Source organism: Gavialis gangeticus, unplaced genomic scaffold, assembly GCF_001723915.1.
Source record: "Gavialis gangeticus isolate Ggan-Ray unplaced genomic scaffold, GavGan_comp1, whole genome shotgun sequence".
In the NCBI taxonomy this organism is placed as follows: Eukaryota; Metazoa; Chordata; order Crocodylia; family Gavialidae; genus Gavialis; species Gavialis gangeticus.
In genome coordinates, this window is record NW_017729004.1 from 32,368,504 (window position 1) to 32,395,364 (window position 26,861).

The 26,861-nt window shown below is 42.0% G+C and overlaps 1 protein-coding gene across 1 annotated transcript in view; it reads left to right on the top strand.

The window, feature by feature from the left end:
* Positions 1-26,861, top strand: part of NRP1 (neuropilin 1) — a 180,954-nt gene that overhangs the window by 81,067 nt on the left and 73,026 nt on the right. The window contains exons 4-6 of the mRNA XM_019507950.1: positions 6,404-6,631; positions 15,337-15,492; positions 18,621-18,787. Coding sequence (XP_019363495.1) covers positions 6,404-6,631; positions 15,337-15,492; positions 18,621-18,787 — 551 coding nt within the window. The remainder of the gene's footprint in view (positions 1-6,403; positions 6,632-15,336; positions 15,493-18,620; positions 18,788-26,861) is intronic.

Consider the following 26,861-nt stretch of genomic DNA (forward strand, 5'->3'; position numbering starts at 1 on the left):
ACTTCACGGTCAGGGCAGCTAGGATCTGGAACCATCTTCCAAGAGAAGTGGTGCTGGCTCCTACCCTGGGGGTCTTTAAGAGGAGGCTAGATGTACACCTTGCTGGGGTCGTTTGACCCCAGTACTCTTTCCTGCCATGGCAGGGGGTCGGACTAGGTGATCTACTCAGGTCCCTTCCAACCCTAGAAACTATGAAACTATGAAACTTAATTTACAGTGAAGTAAACAAAAAATACTACAAAGTGTGGGTATGCATATACACATGCACACCCATACTATGCAGTAACTATGATGACTTATGCCAACTTTAGTTACTGCTGACCTGATTAGTTACTGCTCAGTAATGCACATGTAGACACCTAACTTTAGTCCCAAGTCAGAACACACACAGCGTTAATGCACTTTAAGACCTGCATGTGTAGATGCTTGCATATTTCCACTTACTGCATGGTAAATTTAATGCAACATACATGCACATGTAGACGTGCCCAGAGAGACCTAGACAAACTGGAGTATTGGGGCAAAAGAAATCTCATGAGGTTCAACAAGGACAATTGCAAAATCCTGCACTTAGGATGGAACAATCCCATGCAACAGGACAGGCTGGGGGCTCACTGACTGGGCAGCAACTCCACAGAAAAGGACCTGGGGGTTACAGTGGACAATAAGCTGAATGTAAGCCAGCAGTGTGCCCTTGTTGTGAAGAAGGCTAATGGCATTGGTAGGTGTTGCCAGCAGATCAAAGGAAGTTATTATTCCCCTTTATTCAGCATTAGTGAGGCCACATCTGGAGTGCTGTGTTCAGTTCTGGACCCCCCACTACATAAAAGAATTGGACAAATTGGAGAGAGTCCAGAAGAGGGTAAAAAAAAAGGAAGGGCAAATGATTTATGAGGTAAGGCTGAGGGAACTGGGCTTATTTAGTCTGCAGAAGAGAAGACTGAATGGGGATTTGATAGCAGCCTTTAACTACCAGAAGGCAGGGGGGTGGGTTCCAAAGATGGAGCTAGGCTGTTCCTAGTGGTGGCAGATGGCAGAACAAGGAGCAGTGGTCTCAAGGTGCAGCAGGGGAAGTTTAGGTTAGATATTAGGAAAAACTTTCTCACTAGGAGGGTAGTAAACCACTGAAACAAGTTACCCAGAGAGGCGATGGAATCTCCTTCCGGGTAGGTTTTTAAGACCCAGCTGGACAAAGCCTTGGGTGGGATGATCTAGTTGGGGGTGGTCCTGCTTTGAACACGGTGTTGGATAAGATGGCCTCTGGAGGTTCCTTCCAACCCTAATTTTCTATCATTTTCCCCATCTTTGTTAAAAAGTGCATCCACAATAGATGGGAGCAGGGACTGGAACTTTGAACTCCCCCCTCCCAGGTGACTGCCTTAACCCAGAGAAGTAAATGGGCAATTCTGCACCCTGGGTGACAGTGGCACACGGGGCAGTGGCCACAGTCAGGCTACTGCTGGTGACATGGAGCAACTGGGAGAGGGGTGGCAGCAGCTACTATTTTTTTGCCTTCTCCCTAACCAGTGCCCCAGTCATTCTCCCACACTTACACTACTGGCTCAAGCATTAGGCTGTGGCTTTAAAAGAAAACAGTGAGCCTTGCTTTTTCAGAAAAGAGATGGAAACACCTGCCATCAGGAAAGAACTCCAGGTTCTTGATGCTTAGTGGACAGAGGCTGTAGACCAGACTCAGGTACTTAAGCTGTAGAGCAAGCAGGAGTTCAGACACAAGTATATGCTCAGCATTTCTTCTTGGCTTTAGGCAGCTTCAGGCAGATCCCTGCAACAACCGGCTTTTTGATTCACCTTGCACTGTGTAAGAGTGCAAGCCTAAGTATCTAACACCAGAGCGCAATTCAACTCCAGAGGGGTAGACCCCTAAATATTAGGTATTACAGCACCTTACTTGCAGGTGCCTAAGCCCTTAAACTAAAACACAAAACAAAACCAAGTACAAGAATAACCTGAAAAGGTTGTTCTTGTAAGTCAGTGTTTTCAAATGGAAATATTTTTTTAATAGTCCAGTGGCAACTCAGTGCACCAATGAGAACAGTTTATTTCCTTATGTGATCATTTAAATCTCACACTGATACACATTAGTTAAGACAATGTTATGAATGAGGGGTTACAGTGGACAATAAGCTGAATATGAGCCAACAGTGTACACTTGTTGCAAAGAAGGTTAACGGCATACTGGGCTGCATTGGTAGGTGTGCTGCCAGCAGATCAAGGGAAGTGATTATTCCCCTCTATCCTTCACTGGTGAGGACATATCTGGAGTACCGTGTTCAGTTTTGGGCCCCCCACTACAGAAGGGAAGTGAACAAATTGGAGAGAGTCCAACAGAGAGCAACAAAAATGGTTCAAGGGCTGAGGCACATGGCTTATGAGAAGAGGCTGAGGGAACTGGGCTTATTCAGTCTAGAGAAGAGAAGATGGAGAGGGGATTTAATAGCAGCCTTCAGCTACCTAAAGGGTGGTTTGAAAGAAGATGGAGCTAGACCAGGGGTACTTTGGTACTTTGGAAGGCCCCAGGGGGTATGCTGTAGCGGTGCAGAGAAGCCAGTGGCACTTCCAGTTTCACTGCTACACAAGGTCCCTCGGCCAAGCTTATCAACCAGCTGCTGGGGGACATCCCCCCACTGCTTGGCCACTGGAGGTACCCCAACCAAAAAAGTTTGTAAACCCCTGAGCTAGACTGTTCTTAGTGGTTCTGTCAGATGACAGAACAAGTAGCAATGGTTGCAGCAAGGGAAGTTTAGGTTAGATAAAAACTTTCTCCAACCCTCATTTTCTATTCATTTTCTATTTTCTGTTATTCTATTGCAAACTATTACATAGGTGCAATGGTACTAGTTAGAGTTATTGTGGGAAAACAAACATTTTTCCTGATGTCTAAGCATTCTGTACCTCCCAGGTAATGTTTAATTAATTTATATAGTTAATTCCAAAGCTGCATATTGGGTTCCTTATTATGCTGTATAGATCAACTACATGGCACAGACAGCTTGATTAAAACAAACCTTATTAGACACCTATGTTAAAGCATCCTTCCAGAAATGAAATAACCTAAAATGAAATGTCAGATGACTGAGACCCAAGCCCAAGATGTTATTAACTGTCATATACAAGGCTGAACCATACTGCAGTACACTAGACATTTGTGTTAAAGACAGTTGTGAACAACTCTTTGCTTTGCTTCTGTTTCCCTCAATTTGTGCAAATAAAAATTGTGTCATTCTTCCTGCATTGCACACTGCTTCAGGTTCTGAGCTGTGTGCTCTGTGGGCTGTACACCCAAGGTCCACATCTCAGATCCTAGTATAAGAGACTCGTCCTCAGCCATAGTTGTAGAGAAGATTGAGACACAAGCTGTGTCAGAGGTGGAGTCTGAGACTTTACATCTGATAGTGGGTTGAGCAGAGAGTGTTGTTGGGAGAGAAGATGCTGCCTCACGCAATGTCCCTGATAGCAAATTAAGATGCTGGCTGAAAGGTCTGAAATGAAGCTGTCAGCCAGGAAGAATAGGAGATCATAGAGCTCAGAGACATTTTTTTTGTGGGCCACCAAAATGGAATAGGGAAGCAAAAATCTTCGGCACTGTCCTCCTTAACTCTAGTCACACACAAAACCTGTCCCTCTCAGGAGCAGCTCTTCTTCATTTGTCTCTGACTGAGACTTTTATTCTTGATTGCCTTATTTCTCCCTTGTTGATAACTTCATTACAGCCTTGGAGCAGGTTCTACTGATAGTCCCTACACAAGGCAGGCAGAGGGGCAAGATTTGTAAAGGGCTTATTAATGAGGGATTTCATTTGAAGGAATATCCTGCTTCTTGCCCCAGATTAGCTGAAACACACTCAAAATGAGGCAGGTTGATACCAAGACATCACGGTGTGTGTAAGGGGCTAGCCTGACACTTCTGCATTTGGCAAGTCAGGATTTGCCTCCTCCTTTTAATACAGTGATAATGAGAGCAACTAATTTTATTTTGCACCTTTCATTTGAATTCAGGAGCCTCATGAAGCATAGTGCAGTATAAATGGCATACAAAGAAATCATCTTACTGTGGACAGGCAGCTTCATGAAGAGTGAATAGTGACAATACTTAAACAGCATATAACAACCCTGTACCACAGTTTATGACACAGAGAGAGAATGAATGCTCTATCCACTTGAAACAAGAGGAGAATTTTAATTGCAGACAAAGTTAATTTCCCACACTGGAACTGACCAGGTGTCACTGGACCATGAATATCAGCATTCTTCCAAGTGTGCCCTGTACATGCTCAGGATCTTGATTTGATACAATAGGTGTCTCACACCTTTGTTGAAGGACTGAAATGCCTGGGGGTCTGGACAGATGCACCATTGTAAAGTGGTAGAAGGGAACTGGTGAGGCCACATCTGGAGAACTGTGTCCAGTTTTGGGGCCCCCACTACAGAAATGTTGTGGACAAATTGGAGAGAATCCAGCGGAGGGCAACAAAAGTGGTGAGGGGGTTGGGGGACATGATTTATGAGAAGAGGCTGAGGGAACTGGGCTTATTTAGTCTAGGAAGAGAAGACTGAGAGGGGATTTAATAGCTGCCTTCAACTACTTGAAGGGAGGTTCAAAAGAGGATGAAGCTAGATTTTTCTCAAGGGTGGCAGATGAGAGAACAAGGAGCAATGGGCTCAGGTTGCAGCAAAGGAAGTTTAGGTTAGATATTAGGAAGAATTTTCTCACTAGGAGCATAGTAAAACACTGGAACAGGTTACCCAGAGAGGCTGTGGACTCTCCATCCCTGGAGGTTTTTAAGATTATTAGACAAAGCTTTGTCTGGGATGACTTAGTTGAGGATGGTCCTGCTTTGAGCAGGGGGTTGGACTAGATGACCTCCTGAGGTCCTTTTCAATCCTAATTTTCTATGATTCTATGACCTGAGCCAGCAAGCTGCAGGGTGCTGTGTGGCAGGGAGCCTCTATCCCCACCCCCACTTCTCAGCCTATGGACAGCTGTGTAACCCCAACCCCAGTCCCAGGCCCTCCAGACACAAGCCAGTATAGCTGGGGGGGGCATGCAGTGGGGAGCTCTGCATGCCCCCCAGTCATCCCTGACAGCAGACAGCTGGTGGGGAAGCAGGGCTGCGGAGAGGTGCCACGCTGGCCAATCAGGGGTGGCAAAGTGCTCGGCTGGGCTTGGGATTCTCCAGCAGCCTGCCGTGAACACTCCCCGCCTTCTGACCTTGGCCAGTGCAGGCTGCCTCCATCATCCCCCACCAAAAAGGCAACCATGAGTTCTGTTTATTCCCAAACTAATCTAAGGCACTTAGAAAAAGCCACGAAAAATTAGTGTGAAGCTGCCACAGGCATTTTGAACTTGTGTACCTGGCCCTGATGTCTCCCAGATCTTGACTTCTTGATCGCACTTTCCAGTAAATGCCTTTGTTTAAAGGCTGGGAAGTACGTGAATTAACGTGGTGGGTAAGAGGTGTGTGGTCAGTGCTTGTACCAGTTCCCAGCACACCTACAGATCAGCTGTGTTTCTGTGGGACTTGAAGAAAACAGACACATGAACTGTAAGCAAGGGATCAGCTCAGCTTTTTGACCCATCTCTTCATGAAGACAGATACATTTATCTGCTCTTTTATATCTTCTTGTCCCACTGTCATCCCCTGCTTGACCAACAAGAGTTTATGGAACACCAAATTATGCTGTGGCTGGTACGTTGGGAAAGGTTAGTGTGTCAACATTGATATTATGTGACTTCTAGCAACACTGCCTATAATCACACAGTTTATCATGCCTGCACTAACAGCAACACTTTACTGGTGCACCTGTGTCAACACCACTCAGAATGAGTCACTCACCCTTGGTACATGTAAGAATTACCTTTCACATTTAGTTTGTCAAAGAGGCATAGGTCACATCTGGCAGAGTTACTGAGTCACTGCTCTAGGAATCTGAAACCACTACTCCCTCTACTGAATCCACTCACCCGCTTCTGTAAAACATGCTATTCCACCAATAAAAGGCTGTCAGCCTTAAGATTTAAAGATTTAAGCTTGAAGGGGCTATAATTATTTCTCTAGGGTTCTGTCAAGATTTCTTCAGCTTAGACTTTCATTGTTCCCACGTGACTTTGTATTTGTCATAATTTTTCTAGAGCTGGCACTAGTTTTCATATTGCTCCACACAAATTGAAAATTGGAGATCACACAATAAATGTGAATTACATTTTAATACCTGACTATCAATAATAGGAACAAGCTGGTTGAATGATTAATACAGTGATTAAAATGAGGTGTTTCATTGAAAATCCACCTCTGCTGTTAAAAAGACAAAATGACTTAATTTGTTTCCCAGTTAACTAGCTTGCTGGGTAGGATGATGCTAAGTATTTCTCTTTCTTCACCCAGGACCCGAATGTTCCAGAAATTTTACGTCATCGAGTGGAGTGATAAAGTCACCAGGATTCCCTGAAAAATATCCCAATAGCCTTGAATGCACTTACATTATCTTTGCACCAAAGATGTCAGAGATTATACTGGAATTTGAAAGCTTTGAACTAGAACCCGATTCAAATCCTCCAGGGGGAGTACTCTGTCGTTATGACCGATTGGAAATCTGGGATGGCTTCCCTGATGGTAAGAGAAAAATGAGCTGCAGCATACAGAAGCACTGCTCCACAGTCAGCTCCAGAAGGCATAGTCTCATTTTTTAAAATATTGTGTTAGAGGTCCTTGTTTGATTTAAACAAAATGAGCTGAGTTGAAGGAGAAAAGAGGGGATACTCTTTAATTACAGACAAGAAAGCCCATGACTAGCACATAACAGTATTAATGTTGTTATCCAAACTGTCCCTAACATTAAACAACTGGCTTTGAGCCAATATCAGTTCTTAGAGGCAGCATACATTGGTTTCAACAAAGGCAGAACTGTGTCTTCAATGCTAAAATAATTCAGACAGGTAAGTCTTACTGTGCATCCGAACTCTGAGCACTAATGAGGATGGTATATGATGATATCTTGCAGTTTGTTGTTGCTGTTGTCTTGGATTTGCTGGAGTTTAACATTAGGTTGAGCACTTCCCCTTAGGGTGCACACATCAGAACTTGGCAGTCCTCAGGAATCATGCAAGCAGTAATGTGCAGCCAACTGTTATTGATGCCTTTTACAAGCTTTCTGTGCATGCCATAAGCAGCTAAAGAGAACCGTCTTTCTGTTGTCTTTTTCCCCTCTATTTGTAACTTACAGCCAAATAAAGCAGGACAGGCCTTGTCTCACAGAATAGTGACAGAATGAAAGCAATTTCACTTCTTCATTGATGCAATTACCTGCTTTTAAGGGTGTCTTCTTTGAGTTTGTGAATAGCACCAAGTAGGTTTTTGCAAACCGTTAACACTCTAAGGTAATAATATTTCATTTTAATAACAACATCCCTTACAACCTACCATAGAACAGGATTAAATATGCATAGTACCCAGCTCAATCTACTTTTCATCACAAATGCATCTGCAGTCTTGTGAAATGGTTCCTTTTTAATAAAAGCTTTCATTGATGCTACAGTAAATAGGTATCTGCTTTTTAATGTATGTTTGTTTTGCTCTTGCTTTACATTTAATTGATTTATCTTTCTATTTTTAAGCACTCTCCAGTAAGTACAAAAGAAAAAGCCAAGGGAATAGCTAAGAGACTACTCTACATTTAATTCCTCAGATAGGAAAACAGTATTGTAACAATATTATAACAATGTGTGGAACATTTAATAATAGGTTTATTTGCATATAAACCTAAATCTTTCCAGCCTAAATTCCTGTAGGACTTTGATTTAAACTGACATATGAAAAGAAGATCCAATCAACCAACTTATATGGAATATTCTGAGAAAGAATTGCATTATTATTAGTGTCAAGAAGCTTTCAAAGTGGTAATTTTCTGATTCAAGAAAATGACTGAATCAAATTGAAGAATAATTAACAACAAGTGTTACCAGCTTTCCAGTTCACCCATGATTTCAAAGTATGTTTGACTCTCTCAGGAAGAAGCAGGAGTTTGGCATCAGATAATTGTGTTTACAGTTTTATAAATACTCAGCTGACCTTGCCTTCTTACTACAGTGAAATGTCTCTTCAGATGCATTCTGTGGGGGCATGTGGTAGTTCTAAGAACATATTTGAAGCATCATTCATTGGAAGATGACTCCTCAGCCAGATATTTCTGTTTAGCCTAGCAAAATGAAGGCTGAGAGGGAATATGATTGCTTTCCATTAATGCATCAAAAGGGTAAGCACCAGGGAGGGAAAAGTGTTATGTAAGCTGAGGGACAATTGCTGGCACAAGAACAAGTGGTAAAAACTGCCCACAAATATACTGAGGTTGAAAATTAAAATAAGGTTTCTTAGCATCAAAACAGGGAGGAGTTTTCCAGTGGGAGTACCAAAGGTAAAATGGAGCTGAGAAAGTTTATGAAAGAGGATAGATCATTAATGACCAACCTTTTTCGGGTAACATGCCACAAGTTAAAGCCAGCCCATCTCTGATCCCTACCTACTCTGATCCATAAGCAGAACTGGGAGAAGGTACTGCTGCTGGAAGAGGTTGCCTTGACGAGGCACATTAATCCTTCCCTCACCTCACAATTGCCACAGTTTTATTTGACAAAAGAAGATACACAGCCATTAATTTGGAAGCAGCTGAACAGCCAGGAAAGCATTAACTTGTCTTTTGGCAATGACACCTGAAGCACATGCCTACCCCTGTTCAGCAGCATGAGGTTGGAGCCCTGCTGTCACCATTCCAACACCCCCCCTTTACTGTGTGCCTGGGACTCGCATCACATGCTATACAGTAGCTGCCCATGCCGCTTGTGGTACACGTGCCATGGGTTGGCCACTCCTGGATTAGATGATGTGGTTACATATGGCAGAAGGAGACTAGATTTGGTGGCCCAGGGAGTCCTTTCCAGTCCTTTGTCCCCATGTCCCATAACAAGATAAAGACCAAAGCTATACTGCTATTAAAATTACTAGGGGTTATTAATATTTATTTCCTTGCAGTAATGACTGCAGCCTGCAATAAGCTGTTATCAGCTCCATTGTGTTAGGCTCTGTACAAAGATGCTGTAAAATGAATTTAGCTGGATAACAAACTCAACAAATAGATGAGACCTAACAATGAACATTAAGCCTAGGGACAGACATTAAACATAAACCGATTCAAGTTATCAGAAACTGGTTTAAACCTGTAACAGAACACACGTTCAGTACACATAAACCAGTTTGAAAATGGCTGAGACTGGTTTGAGATAAACCTGGTTAAATGTAGCATCAGACTTAACTGATTTGGGTCAGACTGGTTTATGCAACATCCGTCCCAGACCCCCACCTGGTTGAACTTAAACTAGAGCCCCCCAGCATATCAGATGCTTTGCAGCGCTGGGTGGGGCTCAATGCTCCAGAGCAGGGATGGCTCCACCCCTCTGCTCCCTGGCTGGAGCTCTGGCAGAGATGGCAGGCACAGCCAGGTCTGCCTGTTTCGTTTTGCTCCATGCCCCCTCACCACCCCCTGCTCAAGCAGGGATTCCTCCCCACCTCTCACAGCAGAGACTGTAACCAGTACATAGTATGCTAGCTAATGCTGAGAGGTGTCTGTGTAAGGCAGAAAGGACAGTGTCCACTTAAGACCTTTTGGAGCTAATCAGCGAGTCAGCTAGTAATGTCTCTCCATTCCTTCCTTGGAAAAAGTTGTTTAAGAAGAGCTTGAACTAATGAGAGAAGCTTTTGTTTTCTTGGTGGGGTGCTAAATGCTGTGTTACTCGCTGTGTAACTCCCTGCTGTGTAACTAAATGCCGTGCAACTCTCTGCTAGCTCCCTTGCTGGTCAGGAGTGGGGGGAGGGGAACCTCTCCCTAATCAAAACATCCTGCCAGGGCCTGACCGCCCCCCCCGCCCCCCCGCTCAGCACAGAAGAATGGATGGAGGGCTGCTTTAGCACCCCTCAGCTTCTAGCCTGAGCTCATGCAGGCATGTGCCTGCATTTCCTCAGTCCGGAGGGGATGTCTGGACAGTTCCAAACTGGTTCAGCCTAGCCAGGTTAAACTAACCTGCAAAAATTGAATCAATTCAGGCTCAAGCTTTTTGAATGTCTATCCCTATCCTAGTAGTGTGCTTTGTTTTAACTTGAGCATTAACTTAAAGAGATTATTAGCCAAGCTATATAGACATCTTTAATTATATTCTAATATACATGACCTCTTCCCCCAAAGTACAAGTAACACATGTACATATAGAATATAAAAGGATATAGAATATATAGAATTTTATATTCTATATAAAAGAATTTTCAAGGATTAAGACTTTATTAATGATACTATCAAAATGCCTGTCAACAATGATGGGGAGGGCAGGTGCAGGCGGGGACGGAGCCACACGTCTGGCTCCTCTCCATCCACCCCTACAGCCACTCTGGCTCTGAACCCACTCTACCCCCCCTCCTGGCTGCTCCAGGTGCAACCTCACTCTACCCTCCCCCCATCCCACTGCTCTGCATCTGCCTGGCCCATGTCTGCCTCCATCCATCCCTGCCTGCTGCCTCCTCCTTCCTGCCGGCTGTTCTGGGAGGCATTGGGGGCCAGGCAACTGGGGGGTGCCACCACCATGATCTCCCCCTTCGCCCTCAGGCAGGGAGGCATAGCGAAGCCAGGGCATGCTCATTACCACCAACAACTTCCCCTGCAGCAACTCAAACTTGGGCTCACGCAGCCCAGGCCTGCACATGGAGCTCAAACTTGGGCCTCTGCATGCACCCCCCTCTCAGCGGTGAATGCACAGTTGCCCAAATGTGTTACAGACAGACAAACTAAGTCTTTTATTATATTAGAATATTATAGTTACATGGTTTTGTAGGAAGTTTTGTGGTTACTGTATAACTTAAAAAAGGAATCAAAACATTTTTTCATGATAGAAAATGAAAACATTACATTTTGACCTTAGCAGGGTGCTCTACTTTGATCTTTTTTAAATGAAATTTTGTGAAAATTAATGCATTTCCATGAAACATTCCACTTGAGAGGAACCAGCATTTTCTGATGGAAAAGCCTTCCACTAGAAAATGTCCACCCAGCAGTAATGGTCACTAATGAGCAAGTTGCTCCCAAACTGCTCTTTCACATTTGTAGAGTTTCAGCTCACCTGGCTGGTGCTGAGCAGTTTGTCCCTGCTCCTACAAGGCAATTAAATATGTTCTGATCTTTGAATCCTGTGAGTAGTCCCATCAACTTCAAAGGGACTTAATTAAGGCTACTCCTGTGTTTAAATTTAAGTATAGGCATAAGTGTTTTGCTGTATCTGGACAAAAATGCTTAACATCCTGCTGGGGAGAGCCTCACAATGAGCTATTTCTGCATAATTTTGTACAGAGGTCACTTTTCCATCCCAAGTGCTCCTCTCTGAAACACAACCATAGAGATAGCACATTTGAGGCTATCTGGAAATTTAGTCAACTCTTGAACTCTTGCAAATGACTAAGCCAAAACGGTCCTCCTATTAAGAGAAGCAATAACATGGGGCACTGAGAGGCTTAATGTGAGGAAGGGAGCAAAGGCACAAAATGTGAATGTGTGACTTTATGCAAGGAAGCTAAGCACTTGCCCCTGGAGCACAAAAGCACTCAAAGCCAACCCTGACTCAGAGCAATCCACTGATGACTTAAAAGAAAAATAGTTTACTCAAAACCATGATGAGCTTAAGTGATGAATTGCTCATATCCATCATGCAGCTTTCTTTGAAGTTCTATGGATTGTCTACCAGAGGCTCAAAAGTAATTTAAAGGAGTTTACATATGGTTTCAGAACCACAGGCTAAGCATTACTCCTCTGGTCAATACCACAAGTGCTTGCACTGAATTATACAAGAAAAAATAACACTTTGCTAGAGTTGTTAACATCAGTGCAAATGAAGGTTGCCATTAATCTAGCTCTTTTCCTGTTGTATTTGCTCTCTACACTCTGGTGAAAACAAATGAAGATATAAAATATGTAAAAAGCTCTCCATCTATGACTACTGGAACTATTAGAATAGAAGTCCATTTTTCCCTGTTAGCATTCTAAGTGGTACATTATGCATAAATGTTTAGCCAGTGAGAAAGCTGTTATTCTACACAAACACTGTGTGTGGCATACAGTACATTTTTTTAAATATATTTTAATATTCACTGAATTAGGTAATTTACTCTTAAATTGGTATCTTGAAGGGCTGATAATATCCCTCTTTTCCCCCTTTTCTTTTCAGACTGAGTTATAAAGGATAGAAATGTGGCCCATTGGCCAATGTATAAGGCAACAAATATGCATAAATTCTCCAGCAATAAGATGACTCCCATTGACACAAAGGGGCACACTAGATTTGCAGCTCAACATCCTTTTTGTGGCTTCAGTTGTACAGACTTTAAAAAGAAGCATATGTGTGGGTATTAAGCAACTAGCCTTGTCCCAGGAAAGCTGCTTCCCATTACATAGCATAGCTAAGGAATTTATTCTAGCTGAAAACTGAAGTGGACTGCAGTAATCTCTGTATTTTGGGAAGAGCTTGGAAAACAATTTTTTGCTTTCTCTCCACCCCTTGAACCTAAATGCAAAGCATATTTTTCCTTATGATCTCATCTGTCCAGCAGAGATCAGCTGAGAAATGAGGAAGGATCTCAGGGACAAATAGATAGAGCACAAGCATCAAGTGGATATAACCAGGAAAGGCTCATAGGTGCCTTTGTCCTATTGGTAATATGGAACTGGTTCCCTAACAGGCATAGTTTAGGTCCAAGAGATACACATCTGGACCAGTTTCTCAAGTGGGATGCCAGATGAATGTCATAAGCCCCAACAGCTGAAAGCTACAAACAGATATTTCAACCTAATCTCCAGCAGAATCACTCACTCTGTTATCTGAGTGTCAGCAGCCCAAATTCCAATACAGATCTTTTGGCTGGATTATGGGAGGGGTTTCATCAACTTGAAATGTACATGTACCTTTATCACAAATCACAGAAGTAACAATTTGCCTCCAGTTCATGATTGGGTAGGATTAGTAGGACACTGACAGAAATAGTAACACAGTCTATCAAAATAAACAGTGGTATTGCTCAAACTGTATTCTTCATAGTGTACTGTTTGGTGCAGTGACACTAAACATCATTAAGCAATTTACTGTCATTCAAAAGTTTACAAGACTTAAATGGAAAAAGGACAACTCTACGTATTTTAGGTATTTATACGGGAAGAATAAGAATCTTTATTTCATCCTGTTCTGCTCAGATCAATAATGTATTAGCTCAGCAGGCTAAGGTTTACATGTTGTGCAAGAAAATTCAATACCTCTTTGTATCATGTTCTGCAAAGTTTTTGGCTCCTGAATCTATTCAGCTAGCAAAGGGATTAATACTGTGATACCAGGGGCAATATTCAGAAGAATGAAATGTAGAATTACCAAGTATGTCTAAAAATTATAAACCAGTGAGTCATGGTGAATTTTAAAGTCTGAATGTGCTTTAAACAAAGTTCCCTTCTGTTTGCTATTTCAAAAGGATATTCCCTGCAGGAAATGGGAGGGGGAAGACTTGGAGGGCCATAGTATGGTGGCCATATCTCTCCTTCTGTCTTATAGTCCATAGTAAGGTCAAGAGCGGCAATGATCAAAGGCCAGAGTGGGAAGTAGCAGGGTTACAGCTGTTTGCCCATCCAAGAAAAAAGACAATTAAAGGGGCAGGCTATATCCAGGAAGATGTGAAAGATTTTTTTTAAGGGCAGTGCTGCTAATGATCCAAAAGAGCAGCTTTCTTTTTTCAAAAAATAGGATCGTAAGTGATTTAGTGGAAAGAATTCAATGCATGTCCTTTGCAGGGTATTCTGTTACATCTATACATTTATCTTAGAGCAGTCATGGGGAAAAACAGTGGAGTTGGCTGGGGACTAGTATCTTACATGTAATGAGATTGCCAAGGCAACTGAAAACTGACTACAGCCAGAACATGGATAGAAAAATCTACATTGGCAGCAGTAGCTGTATCATCTGAGCTGCTTCCTTCTGGCAGCAGTAGGGCTTAGTACAGAAGTGCAGCTCATATTGCATGTCTATTCCAAGTTGGAACTGTTTAACTTGTTGGCAGACACTAATAAGTGTCTACAGAAATTATGTTAGCTAATGAGTTTCCTTGCATTTTGAATAATTAAGATTTAGAAATGTTTTATCTTTTAAACTGAAAACTAACCAGAATTATAACAATAATGATGTGTTAAATGAGGTCTGGGAAGCCAACAGTATGAATATTGTCATCTGCAATATTCGGACTAATTCTTTGCCCACACTGTAGTACAACCCATGTTGATTATTTTACACAGAAATGGAGTCTTCTTCATTTTGGGGCTCTATCCCTGAGAGATGCACAGCATTGGAAGCCTGCATATGCTGGATTCAGTTAAACTAACTAAGAGGAAAGTGTAAAAAGACAACAGAAAGATATCAGGATTTGGATTTTTTGACTTTCACAGGAATATATATTGGAAATATTGCAACTTTGAAAGTAGAAGCAATTTTCCCATCATTACTCTTGCATTCCTTTGCAAACTTCATTAGATATTTAAGATAGATATATTTATTTAAGATAAATATAATGACACTCTCAAAGGAATGCCAGAGGGATGGGTGGAGGACTTGTTCATATATTATTTTAATTTTTTCTTGGTTACATTGGTCAGCACTTGAGTGAAGGGAAGAAAGTAAGTGCTAGAAGCTGTTGAAAGGACAAATGGGGGGGCATGGGGTCATTGATCATTATGTGACTATAAGAGCAAAAGTATTTTTCTAAATTTGCTGAAAAACTGATGACAGCCTGCCTGCAAGACCACTGAAATAAATGCCCAGTTCTGCAAAATACTGGACTCAACTCCCATTTACTATCACAAGAAAAGGAGTACCTTATAGCCTGGGTGTGCAAGCTGAGCCCCTCAAATCTAGGCAGATGTTTTAATCACATTTTGAAAACAACATCTGCTTCTTCTTGTGCGTATAATTGTGTGCGCCATTGCCCATAACAGCGTACTTAAAAGTGTAGCCTTTGACAATCTAGCCCTATATTTCATTAGAGCTTTATTTGCTTTTCTGAAATGCTGTAATAGTGAAGTTCCCTATGGTAGGGTGAGCCATTTATTTTTCATTACCTAGATATTGATGAGGTTGTAATTTTAAACTGTTGTAGGGAGTCCTTATTTTCCACTGAGGAATCTCTTTAGGAGACTACTGTATTGACATCCATTGTCGAAGGAGAAAGTTAATTTACCATTATACATTGTTTCTTTTCAGTTGGTCCTCACATAGGGCGTTACTGTGGACAGAACACACCAGGTCGAGTTCGCTCTTCAACAGGAATCCTTTCAATGGTTTTTTACACTGACAGTGCAATTGCAAAAGAGGGATTCTCAGCAAACTACAGTGTCTTACAGAATAGCATATCAGAAGGTGAGTATTTATCCATCCTGCAGAGCCCTGTGGTAAATATGTTCTGTAATGTCTTCTTACACATTGAGTGCCATGTGAAACATTAAAGAACTCTTAAATAAATAAAGATGTTTTTCTTTTCTTTTTTAAAGATAATCTACCCTTTGAATAGCTGCTTTCTCATAGTTTTCTTTCACAATAATGTCTCAAAGTTAGAAGAATTATCGGGAAAACTGAACTGGCAAAGAAAACCTGGGATTGCAGAACAGTGGAAGAGCTGCACTGAAACAATGAAATATGAACATGCTTTCCACTCCTCAAAGCCTTCTATTCTTCTTCTATTACAAGAAGGAACATTTAATTTGATGATTAAATTCCGACATGTAAAGAACAGATTTACTGTACTTAGCCCTCCTCAAAGTGTATCATAAGATATTTTAGAAATTGTTCTATTACAGATTCTCTCCCAAATGCTTCATTCTCACACTCATCCTTCAGACCTGGCTTGTAACCTTCAGTAAAGGCCCATGATTCCATTCCAAGGCCCAACAGTCCAATGAGGATTTCCTTTCTTGGCTTGAACTTAAAACAATGGTACCCTTTAGGTTCCAGGGCTTTAAATAGAACACTCTCTTCTTTGTCCTACCCACTGAGTTCCAGAGAGATTCACCCAGAATGAATGTACTTTGATACACTTATTCAAAGAAGAATGAGGAAAAAACTCCCATAAGGTGAAGTTCAATCCTCTAGCTAAGCAAATGGACGAAAATGTATTCCAACCTGTGGGGATGTGAATGCAGAACTATGATAGTTTCTCCTGTACATGCTGTGCTTGGGGTCTTCTGGCCATTTTGATGGATCTTTTTGCACCTTTTATCCTGATGCAAAGAATGTGGAGTCCTTATCGGCATCTGCTTAATAATCACCCTACATCTGTGCTACGGAACAGCTGTGCTAGAGCCTTTAGTGTGATGGGTTCATTTCATCTTTGAAATACAATGCAATCCAAAAACTTGTTTATGTGTATGCACACACAGATTTATTCACTCAGCAGCAAAACCTGTTTTAAATGGTAACGGAAACTGGTGCCTTATGTTCATGATTCTTCAGTGTGATTCTAGACTCCAGACAAAGAAAGATTACTTAACCACTCCTTGCCCTGGAGCAGTTGGGAATCAGGCTTTCAGGTCAGACTCTGAGGACTTCAAGGATGTACTGTAGTGGCTCAAGAAAAGAGAACAACTTTGATTTCATAGATTTCATAGACATTAGGGCTGGAAGGGACCTCAGAAGATAATCGAGTCCAGCCCCCTGCCCAAAGGGCAGGAAGTCAGCTGGGGTCATAGGATCCCAGCAAGATAAGCATCCAATTTGCTCTTGAAGGTGTTCAATGTAGATGCTTGAACCACCTCCGATGGCAGGCTGTTCCAGACCTTGGGGGCTCGGACAGTAAAGAAATTCTTCCTTATGTCCAGCCTGAAATGGTCTTGCAGTAGTTTATAACCGTTCAACCTCGTCATCCCTTGGGGCGCTCTGGTGAACAAACATTCCCCCAGATCCTGGTGGTTACCCTGATAAACTTATAGGTGGCCATCAGATCACCCCTGAGCCTGCGCTTTTCCAGGCTAAAGAGCCCCATGGCTCTCAGCCTGTCGTCGTAAAGTCTGTTGTTATATCACATGGGAAATCCAGTCTGGCCAGACTGGCCCATAGGGAAGTATTTAGGCATGGATCAAGAATTTAGGCAAATTACCATTCCCACAAAGCACTATGACAGCACTTCTGAATAGAAAATGTGATTTTCAAATCCAATCTTTTAACCAAAAATATTCTGGTTTTTGATTTTTTTACTAAAAAGTCAAAATTTGCATACAGAAACATTTGTTTTAAAAAGCAATAGCTGTCACAACTCATTTAAAAACCTTTTTATACATCCATTAAAATTCCTTCCCTGAAGAATCACTTTTTTATGTATAAACATGTTCACAATACAACTGATTCTGGCCCAGAGTTAATTAACATCACTTATTACCTCACTCCATTTTCACTGCTTCACAGTACTAAAGTGTTTCTCTGTAATGTTATAGAAACCCACCTTTTCTGGTGGGTCATTTATCATCATGACAAGATAAGGAAACCACTCCCCAATTTGAGAGGAAAGTTTATAGCCCTCCCCAAAGTAAATAGAATAAATGTCATTATAAAAATGAAATTAAATCATATGCGGTTCTTTTTTTTGCTGGATTCAAGTTGTTAGCTGTTTAATTGTATAATTTATGTCTGAACATTTTTAAAGGTATTAGTCTATCTGACCTCCAATTTGGGGAGGCTGGAAGGGATTGGGTAGGCCCATGAAAAGAAATGGTTATAGTTCAAGACTGATATTTCTATTTTTTCCACAAAACATATACAATATAAACCATGGCAGTGTAGATTTGTCTATATAACCATGCAAACATGTCTCAACCCTGACCAAATTGTCTCCTCTAGATGTGACAGCATAATTGAATCTTCATGATCCATTCACCCTTTTGGCTTCTGTGGGAGGCCTGCCAATTAATACTAAACTGTCACAGTATTTTTGTGTTCACTGAAATGGGACGGTGACCACCAAGTCCTCTAACACACAGCTGGTTAGCAATAGTTCCCTGGCCCAGGTTCAAACCTTGTTTATTTCTGCAATGTTCAAGGCATACAGAGAAAAAATGAACTTTGTTGTACTACATTGTGAAGAGCAATGCAATTAATTAAAAATAAAATTATTTTATAGTTCTTTGCTTGTTTTTTCCATTTCTGCATGTACTTATAGATTGAGCATAAATCGTTGTATGTTATGAATTCACTAAAGTGTCTCTGCTACCCTAGGAAAGGGAATTCTATTGTCCTATATTGAAATGGCTTCAATGCTGGGCTAAAAATATTTGTATAGCATTATTATGCCAGGAATTGCCATGGCAACTCAAGTGACAGTAGTAAGAATGACACTACAATCCCAAAACCACCTTACTTAAAATTGTTTAAAAAGTTCAAATTCACATAAAAATAAATTCTTTAGGTTTTTGTATGCAAAGCAGGAAAACATTCTCATTATCTTATGAGTACACTGAAGTAGTGGACTATAGTAATTAAGGTAATTTATTTTTCTTCAGATTTCCAGTGCATGGAACCGCTAGGTATGGAATCAGGAGAAATTCACTCTGACCAAATCACTGCCTCCTCCCAGTATAGCACCAACTGGTCTTCAGAAAGGTCCCGACTAAATTACTCTGAAAATGGATGGACCCCTGGAGAAGATTCTAGCAGAGAATGGATCCAGGTAAGAAGATACAGCTCCAAAGAGAATATTAATTATGTCTGTAAAGTGCATTCAGGATGGCGATGGCAAATGTAAATAAAACTGTAGAATAGTTCTGCATACAATAGGACCCATTTCAAATGAGTATCTAGCATTCATTATTAAACCCACACAAACACTGATTCCCAAAGGTATAAAAAAGAAAAGGTCAGAAAGATTAATTCTTATGTTTCCTACGTCTATTGTTTTTTCAGTCTTCTGGGCACAAATAACAGAGATTTTGGTTGAGTGGAAAAGTCAATATTAGTTTAGCATATGCTTAAAGTAGAATGGCCCAGTAAACTGAGCATGTGTTATCTCTTACTGATAATATTTAAGAATTATCTGGCACGGTGCTTTAATGGACTAGAATTTCACCTTAAAAAGCCTTAGTCCAATCTTCAAATATGTTACAAATAAAATGAATTTACTGTTTTCAGTCAAATCCTTAGGAAATATCCTTCCATGTCACAAAACAGAACGTTTTTCAGCCTGACTCACTTTTGGCTCTTGAGACTGTTGGGATAGGCCCTGATCCTGCAGACAGTTATGCACAAAAAGTCTCACTGAGTTTGGTGGGCATACTTAAGTTTATAAGCATTTGCTAATTCAGGTTCATAGTTTGGTGTTGATATCACTCCTGAATATGTTATAACTATCCGTATGAATTGCTTTGGAATAAAAATAAATTCATTTCTATTAAAAAGGGAGATATTAATTTATTTAGCTGTGCATACTATCATACATATACAGAGGGAAAGAAAGCATATGTATCTGCATTATGTATATTTTTTTTCAAAATCTATTGCAGACAGCAACAAACAAGATAAATGTTTTCATGTGTTAGATTAATAATGCTGCTTGAAAGCTTACGGTAGTTTAAATACTGGAGCATTCTTTCTGCTTCTATTGTTTTCAATAGGAAATTACTAACTGACATATAAAAACAATGCATCCTTAGCCTTCAATAAGAATGTTCACATTGGTGTTTCCTGTGAGGTTTGCTATCTGCAAGAAAGCTTAAAACTATGTTGAGCTGTAGTCAAAAAGGGGAAGAAAGAGAGGGAAATTTTCTCCATCCTGAATCTTAGAACACAATGGGACTCTCAGGTGTCCTGCTTAGGAGGCCCCAACATATCCTGAGTTGCTGGAAATTTGCTAATTGTAAATGATGGACTTAATCAGAGCCGCAAAAAAAAAAAAAAAGAAAAATCAGCTCACTTTTATTTCTTCCCGAGGAACAAATGTTAAAATCCCCCAAGTTTTAAGAAGTATTAGGTTTGTTTTTAATCACTGCCACCTGAAATCCCTGGAATGTGTGTGCAAAAAGTGTGGAATGCACTAGAATCGAACTCCATGTGTTTCATCTGTTCCTATAGCTGACTTTCTCTCTTTCTTTTTTCTTTTCTTTTTCCTGTCACTTATTGATGCCTAATCAAAACAAGAAGAGTAGCCAAATCTAATTCATGTGGTCACTGTTCTTTATTAACTTATGATAACTGTATGTGTGCACTAGACAGACACTTGGGCTCCTTGCAAACATTAACCCCTCCTCCCCCCCACGCCCAAAAAAAAGCCAGCGCGGCACTTTAAATTCCACGCATTCCTGCGCCAAGCCCAGCACATGCTCAGAAGAGGCAGCGTGTTAGTTGGACCCGGCTTGCCTGAAGTCTATATGGCTCAGGCACTTGAGTGGGTCTTGTACAGCACTTTTATGTAATAGCTGATTAAATCAACTTCAAATAAAAGCACCAAAAATCTTCACTGAAACACCTGATCTATACAGACACTGCCGAGCCAAGTCCAAGTAATGCACTGCTTCTTCTGGTGAAGCACATTTTTGTTTTTTGTTTTTTAAATGTCTACAAGCAGCCATAAGGTTTTACCCTTTCAGTTATGAACTAGGAACCAGATTCACAAAACCATTAGGCAGCTAACTTCTAAGTTAGTGTCTAACTCTCCTTGAAATCTGGCATATATATTATTCTAAGGAAAATGTTCCTGTTTTCTTTATAATGTTTTACTTTTTCTTAACAACAGGAATATAGTATTAATGGACACAGCCCTACAGTTGTGATTTATACAGTTTGGAGAGCTGAGGAAAATACAACCTTTCATCTTTTGCCCCTGCACTTTTCAGGAAGTGCAATGTTTTTTATCTTAATTTTTTTGGGGGGGGCCTCTGGATATCTAAAATAGAGGAAGAAATTTATTCTGTATTATGGTTATAATTGATATTATGATTATCTTTATTTATTTAAACATATAGCAACTTATAAAATGTGCTGGTCTTCGCGTGTCACAAATCAGGATCTTACACAAAAAGTCTTGGTTTGGTGCCATTTTCAGAAAAAAACATGTATGAGAGCCTACCTGAATAAAGGGTGGAAACCCCATTTTTCCTCTACATAAAAATACCCAATAAAGATGTGCATATCCATAATGGTTCACAGCCAAACCACTGGAAACATATTCCTTACGATACCAGTAAGTCTTTAGTTAAAAGAAAATTCACAGTAGATTAAAACGTTCTTGTGTGAAGGTTCAAGACTGCTTTTTTCTGGGTACAATTATAAGCTGTCTAATAATGTGAATTATGCTGCATAAATGTTTACTCTACCATAGCATAATATAAAGTAATACTAACTACACACAGGAAAATTTTTAAGATGCTGAGTAACAATAAAGCTAAAGCTGAAACTCTTACATTGGATAGACTTCTCCTATATTATAAATTAGCCATGTCTGCCCTCAGACACCCAGTGTACATATATTCAGATTGGATGGGGAAATGAGATATGTACAATTCTATGTTGTGCAAAGGTTTTAAAACATATATCTCTAAATATTAATTTCCTACATTTACCAGTTTACCTTTCTTTGCATATGAGAAATATTATCTTTTTCTTTCTTTTTTCCCCTGCAAGGTTAATTTTTTTGCCAAAGGAAAATTTTCTATTACAGATCTGAAGAGGGAGAAATATCCCTCTAACAGGGACATCTAGAGGGCATGTGTTATAATTGTTCCCCTTGGTTAGGGACAGAAGTTGCACATAAATCGGTTTAAGTGATCAGAAACTTGTTTAAACCTGTACCAGAACAGAAGTTCATTGCACATAAACCAGTTGCAAAATGGTCAAAACTGGTTTAAGATAAACCTGGTTGAATGTAGTATCAGACTTAACTGATTTAGGTCAAACCGGTTTATGGAACTTCTGTCCTAGACCCCTTCATCGTTCCAGTTAAATCATAGTCCCCCAGCATCCCAGCATGCTTTGCAGCCCTAGATTGTGCTGTCTGCTTGAGCAGAACAGGGTTGGCCCTGCCCTCTGCTTCCTAGCTGGAGCAAGGAGGGCTGGCTGACAAGAGGGTGGGGGTGGGAAACCTGGCTGGCACAGCGCAGTCTGCCTGGTGGGGGCAGAGCAGCCCCTGTCAGACTTTTCCCTGCTGAAGTGGAGGTGGTGAGGGCATGGGCCAGCAGGCTTGGGGGAGGAAGGGAGATTAAACTCTCCTGTCTCCCATCCTGGGCACAGGCACGGGGACCCCAGCTGGGATCTGCCCAGCTTTCTACCCCATTGGCCTCTTATGCAGTGGGGGGTGTGGCCAGAGCTGGCCCAGGCAGCACCTCCCCAAACACGCTAAGCAGCCTGCCAAGGCTTGACCATAGAGTTAGGACCAGCTCTTGGTGGGAGACACACGGGTGCAAGCCCATTATGTCCCTAAGAGCGTGGACCCCTCTGGTGGACCCTAACCGGACCCCTGGTGCAGAGCTGGAAGGTAAGTGGGGCCCGCAGTGGGTGAGCACTAGCTAGAGGAGGCAGCTGAGCAGAGCTGAGGAGGGTCACACCCCCTGCCCCCAGATCCTACTTAGGGAGCAAACAGGTGCACTCTGGGCCTACCACACATGAGTTAGTGTGGGAACTCGAGAAGGGGGGGAGGAATTGCAAGTCCTCTTCTCCGGCGGGACAGGTCAGGTCTGGTAGTCAGTCCCTGCAAGTGGCGCACCATAATCTCACATGCTGCGAGCTCTCACAAGACTCGCTACAAGCCATTAGATTTTAAAGTTTTTAAAGGTCCCAATGGAAGTTTTTCACTTTCTGCACCTGGGGAGCCATGTGACCAGAGCTCACTCTGCAATATGCTGGGTGCACAGTGCACCCCCAGGCTTCCTGGCCTGGATGAACCAAGCTCCCCCCACCCCTGGTACCTCAGAGGCCTTCACAAAGACAGAGCCTAAGGTCCCAGCCTCCATGCACTCCAGGCTGTGATGGATGCCTGGCACATGTGCTGGATGCTGGGATCAGGGGCATGAGTGCTCCCACTTGTGGGATGTGGTCACTGCTGGAGACTCTGGAGGGCTGGGTGAGGGAACTACAGGAGGAGATGGACAGGCCACTGACTATCAAGGATTGATGTCTAGTGTCAGGCCCTGCATCTGGAGAAGGAGCCAAGGAGACCAGGCAGGACTGTGGGCCTGAACAAGATGCCCCAGCCAATAGCAGGTGGACCCTGATGACATCAGGACTGAAGCCATGACATGCATCAGTTGTAAGGCCACTCTGGATTTGGTGCTGACCAAGGGGGAGGACATCATAGATGATCTAAGAATTGGTGGTACTCTGAGTTACAGTGATCATGACCTGATAAGGTTCACCATCCACCGGAAGACTGGGAAATCAGTCAACAGAACAGACATTCTAGATTTCAGGAAGGCATATTTTGGCAGGCTCAAGAGGCTAGTAGAAGAGGCCCTCTGCAACCAGCAACTGGAGGATTTGGGAGTCCAAGAATGCTGGTGCTTCCTTAAGAAGGCAATTCTCATAGCTCAAAAACAGGCCATCCCCACATGGACAAAAAGCGGGAAAAGAACCAAGAGACCCACTTGGCTTAAAAAGCATAGTAGAGAGCTATTGAAAAAGAAAGAAGAAGGATATAAGCAATGGAAGAACAGATCGGCTACCAAAGAGAAATACACCTGTATTACCAGGGCTTGCAGGTACAAGACAAGGAAAGCTAAGGCAGGCATGGAAATCAAACTGGCAACCAGCATAAAAGACAAAAAAAATCCTTTTACTGATACATAGGAAGCAAGAAGAAAATCAGGATCCACTGTGGGACCCTTACTGAATGCTCAGGGGCAGCCAACAATCGACACCCGGGAAAAGGCAGAACTCCTAAATACATACTTCACATTGATATTCATGAAACCAAACAGAAGCTGTTTGCTTGACCAGAGGCCCAGGGAACATAAGGAAGACAACAGATTACTTGAAATCAGTCCTGAACAGGTGAGAGACCTTCTACAACACGTGGACGCTTTCAAGTCTGCCAGGCCAGATGACCTGCACCCGAGAGTCCTGAAACAACTGGCTGAGCTTATAGCAGCACCACTGGCCAAGCTGTTTGAAGAATCATGGAACTCAGGAGTGGTCCCGGACAACTGGAAGAAGGCCAATGTGGTGCCCACCTTTAAGAAAGGGTAGAGGGATGATCCAGCAAACTACAGACTGGCCAGCCTGACTTCAGTCCTGGGTAAAATCTTTGAAAAAATTGTTAAGGGGGCCATCAGTCACAAGCTGGCAATTGAATGGGGTGTTGTGAAGCAACCAACATGGCTTTGGCAAGGGTAGGTCATGCCTGACTAACCTAGTGTCCTTCTATAACCAAGTAATTGGCCATCTGGACAAGGGACACAAGGTTGACATCATTTACTTAGATGTCAGTAAAGCCTTTGACTCCATTTCCCATGAGATTCTCTCAATCAAACTGGAGGGTACTAGACTTGTCCAGTCTACAGTGAAGTGGGTGGACAAGTGACTTAGAGGCTGCTCCCAGAGAGCTGTAATCGATGAGATGGCCTCATCCTGGAGGCCCATCTCCAGTGGTGTCCCCCAGGGATCAGTGCTTGGACCCGTGCTCTTTGATATATTTATTAACAACTTGGATGAGGGGATGGAAAGCTCAATGATTAAGTTCACGGACAACACCAAGCTATGGGGAAACGTGGGCATACCAGAGGATGGGGAAAGATTCAGGATGATCTTGAAAGACCAGATTCATGGGCAGAATGAAATCAGATGAGTTTAACAATGAGAAGTACAAAGTCCTTCACCTGGGTAGGAAGAACGCTTACTACACAATGGGTGGCAGTCGACTGGCTGGAACAGCATCTGAACGAGACCTGGGGGATCACAATCAACTAGAAGATGAATATGAGCCAACAGTGTGGTGAGGTTGCCAGAAGGGCAAATAGAACTCTGGCATACATCAATCAATGTGTTGCCAGTAGATCCAGGGAGGTACTCCTCTCTCTCTACTCAGCATTAGTGAGGCCTCAGCTGGGCTAGTGTGTCCAGTTCTGGGCACCGCACTTCAAGAAGGATGTGGATAAGCTTGAGAGGGTACAAAGAAGGGTCACACATATGGTCAAGGGCATGGAGGGTAGGTCCTATGATGAGAGGCTCCAGGAACTGGGCCTGTTCAGTCTGAGTAGAAGCCTGAGAGGTGACTTGATAGCCGCCTACAGGTACGTCAGGGGCAAGCAGCAAAAACTAGGGGAGCAACTCTTCAGGAAGGCACCTCAAGGGAGGACAAGGACCAACGGGCATAAATTAATAGAGGGCAAATTCAGGCTAGACATAAGAAAAAACATTTTCTCTGTAAGGGTGGCCAGAATCTGGAATGCAGTCCCAGCTGAGGTGGTGCAGTCATCCTCCTTGGAGGTGCTCAAAATGAGGCTGGACAAGCACCTTGTCAAGCTTGTCTGAGCCCAATAACTTCCTGCCCATGGCCAGACCTGATGATCTTACAGGTCCCTTCCGGTCCTATGGTTCTATGATTCTATGATTCATACCCTCCACCCCCAGGTGAGCTTCTTTCCAGCCTTGTGGCTGCTGCCGAAGGAAAGGGAGAGCTTGCTCTAGCACTCCCTGGCTTCTAGCTGGCACCACATCAGGTATGTGGCTGCATTTCCAGAATCAAAAGTGAATATCTATTCACTTGCAAATTGGTTCAATCTATGCAGGTTAGACTAACCTGCAAAGATTGAATCAATTCAGGCTCAGGCTTTTTGAATGTCTGTACGTGTTGATGTTCTTAGGACCATTTCAATCAAGAAACTTAGCAAAATATTGGCTGTAATTTTATTGGAAATAGATCTACATGAATTCCAGCTGCAGACATGTGATCTGGTCTGTGGTAGAAACACTAACATCTCCCTGTGTGGCTGTAAAAGATTTCTCACTAATTCTTGAGCTTGTCAGAACATCAACTGCACACCAGACAAGCTTCTTCTTATCTTTTTGTTTTGAAATACTCATCAAAATCACAGACATAAACAATCACCAACAACATTGTATTATTTATTGGCCTCTGTCTCCATGCTCTTTTGGTTTATGCAAATTTGTTAAATTTGCTGGACGAGGTTGAGCCTTGGAGTGATTCCATTGTCTGTAGCAGAGTCACCCCAGGCTGGATCGCTTCCAGCGTGCTAAGGGAGGAATTTAGAAACATATAAATATTGTCGATGAATGTGCTAATAAGAATGGAATTAAGACATGAAGGGAATGCATGTGACGAGAGTTAGCAAAAACAAGCCTAAGTTAGTTCAATGTCACATGGGTTGTTACTGACTCCCTGACCTTCAGTTAAACCTACTTGCTTATTTCACTACATTTCACACATTCAGATTCCTTTTAAAAGGTAAAATAACAGAATTTTTTTAAAAATAAAAACCCTCAAGCCTTTAAATTTAATTTAATTAAGGATAAGGAATTGCCACTGAAATCTAAGTTAAAATGTCCCTCATTAATGTATCTTTTCATGGGAAAAACAGTATAGTGTTTCAATTTGGCTAATCTAAACAACAAACATGTTAATAGGTATCAATTACCAGCCAGTTTCAGCTCTTAGAACCAGTAAGAAGGCCAGGGCAAGGGTTCCACATCTGTTTTTAGTGAAACTGTTCCTGTCTGTGGTATTTAAAATTTAAAGAACTCCTGTTATTGTACAATTGGGAATCCTAGGGGAGTACAACGTTAATGAAATCCATAACATG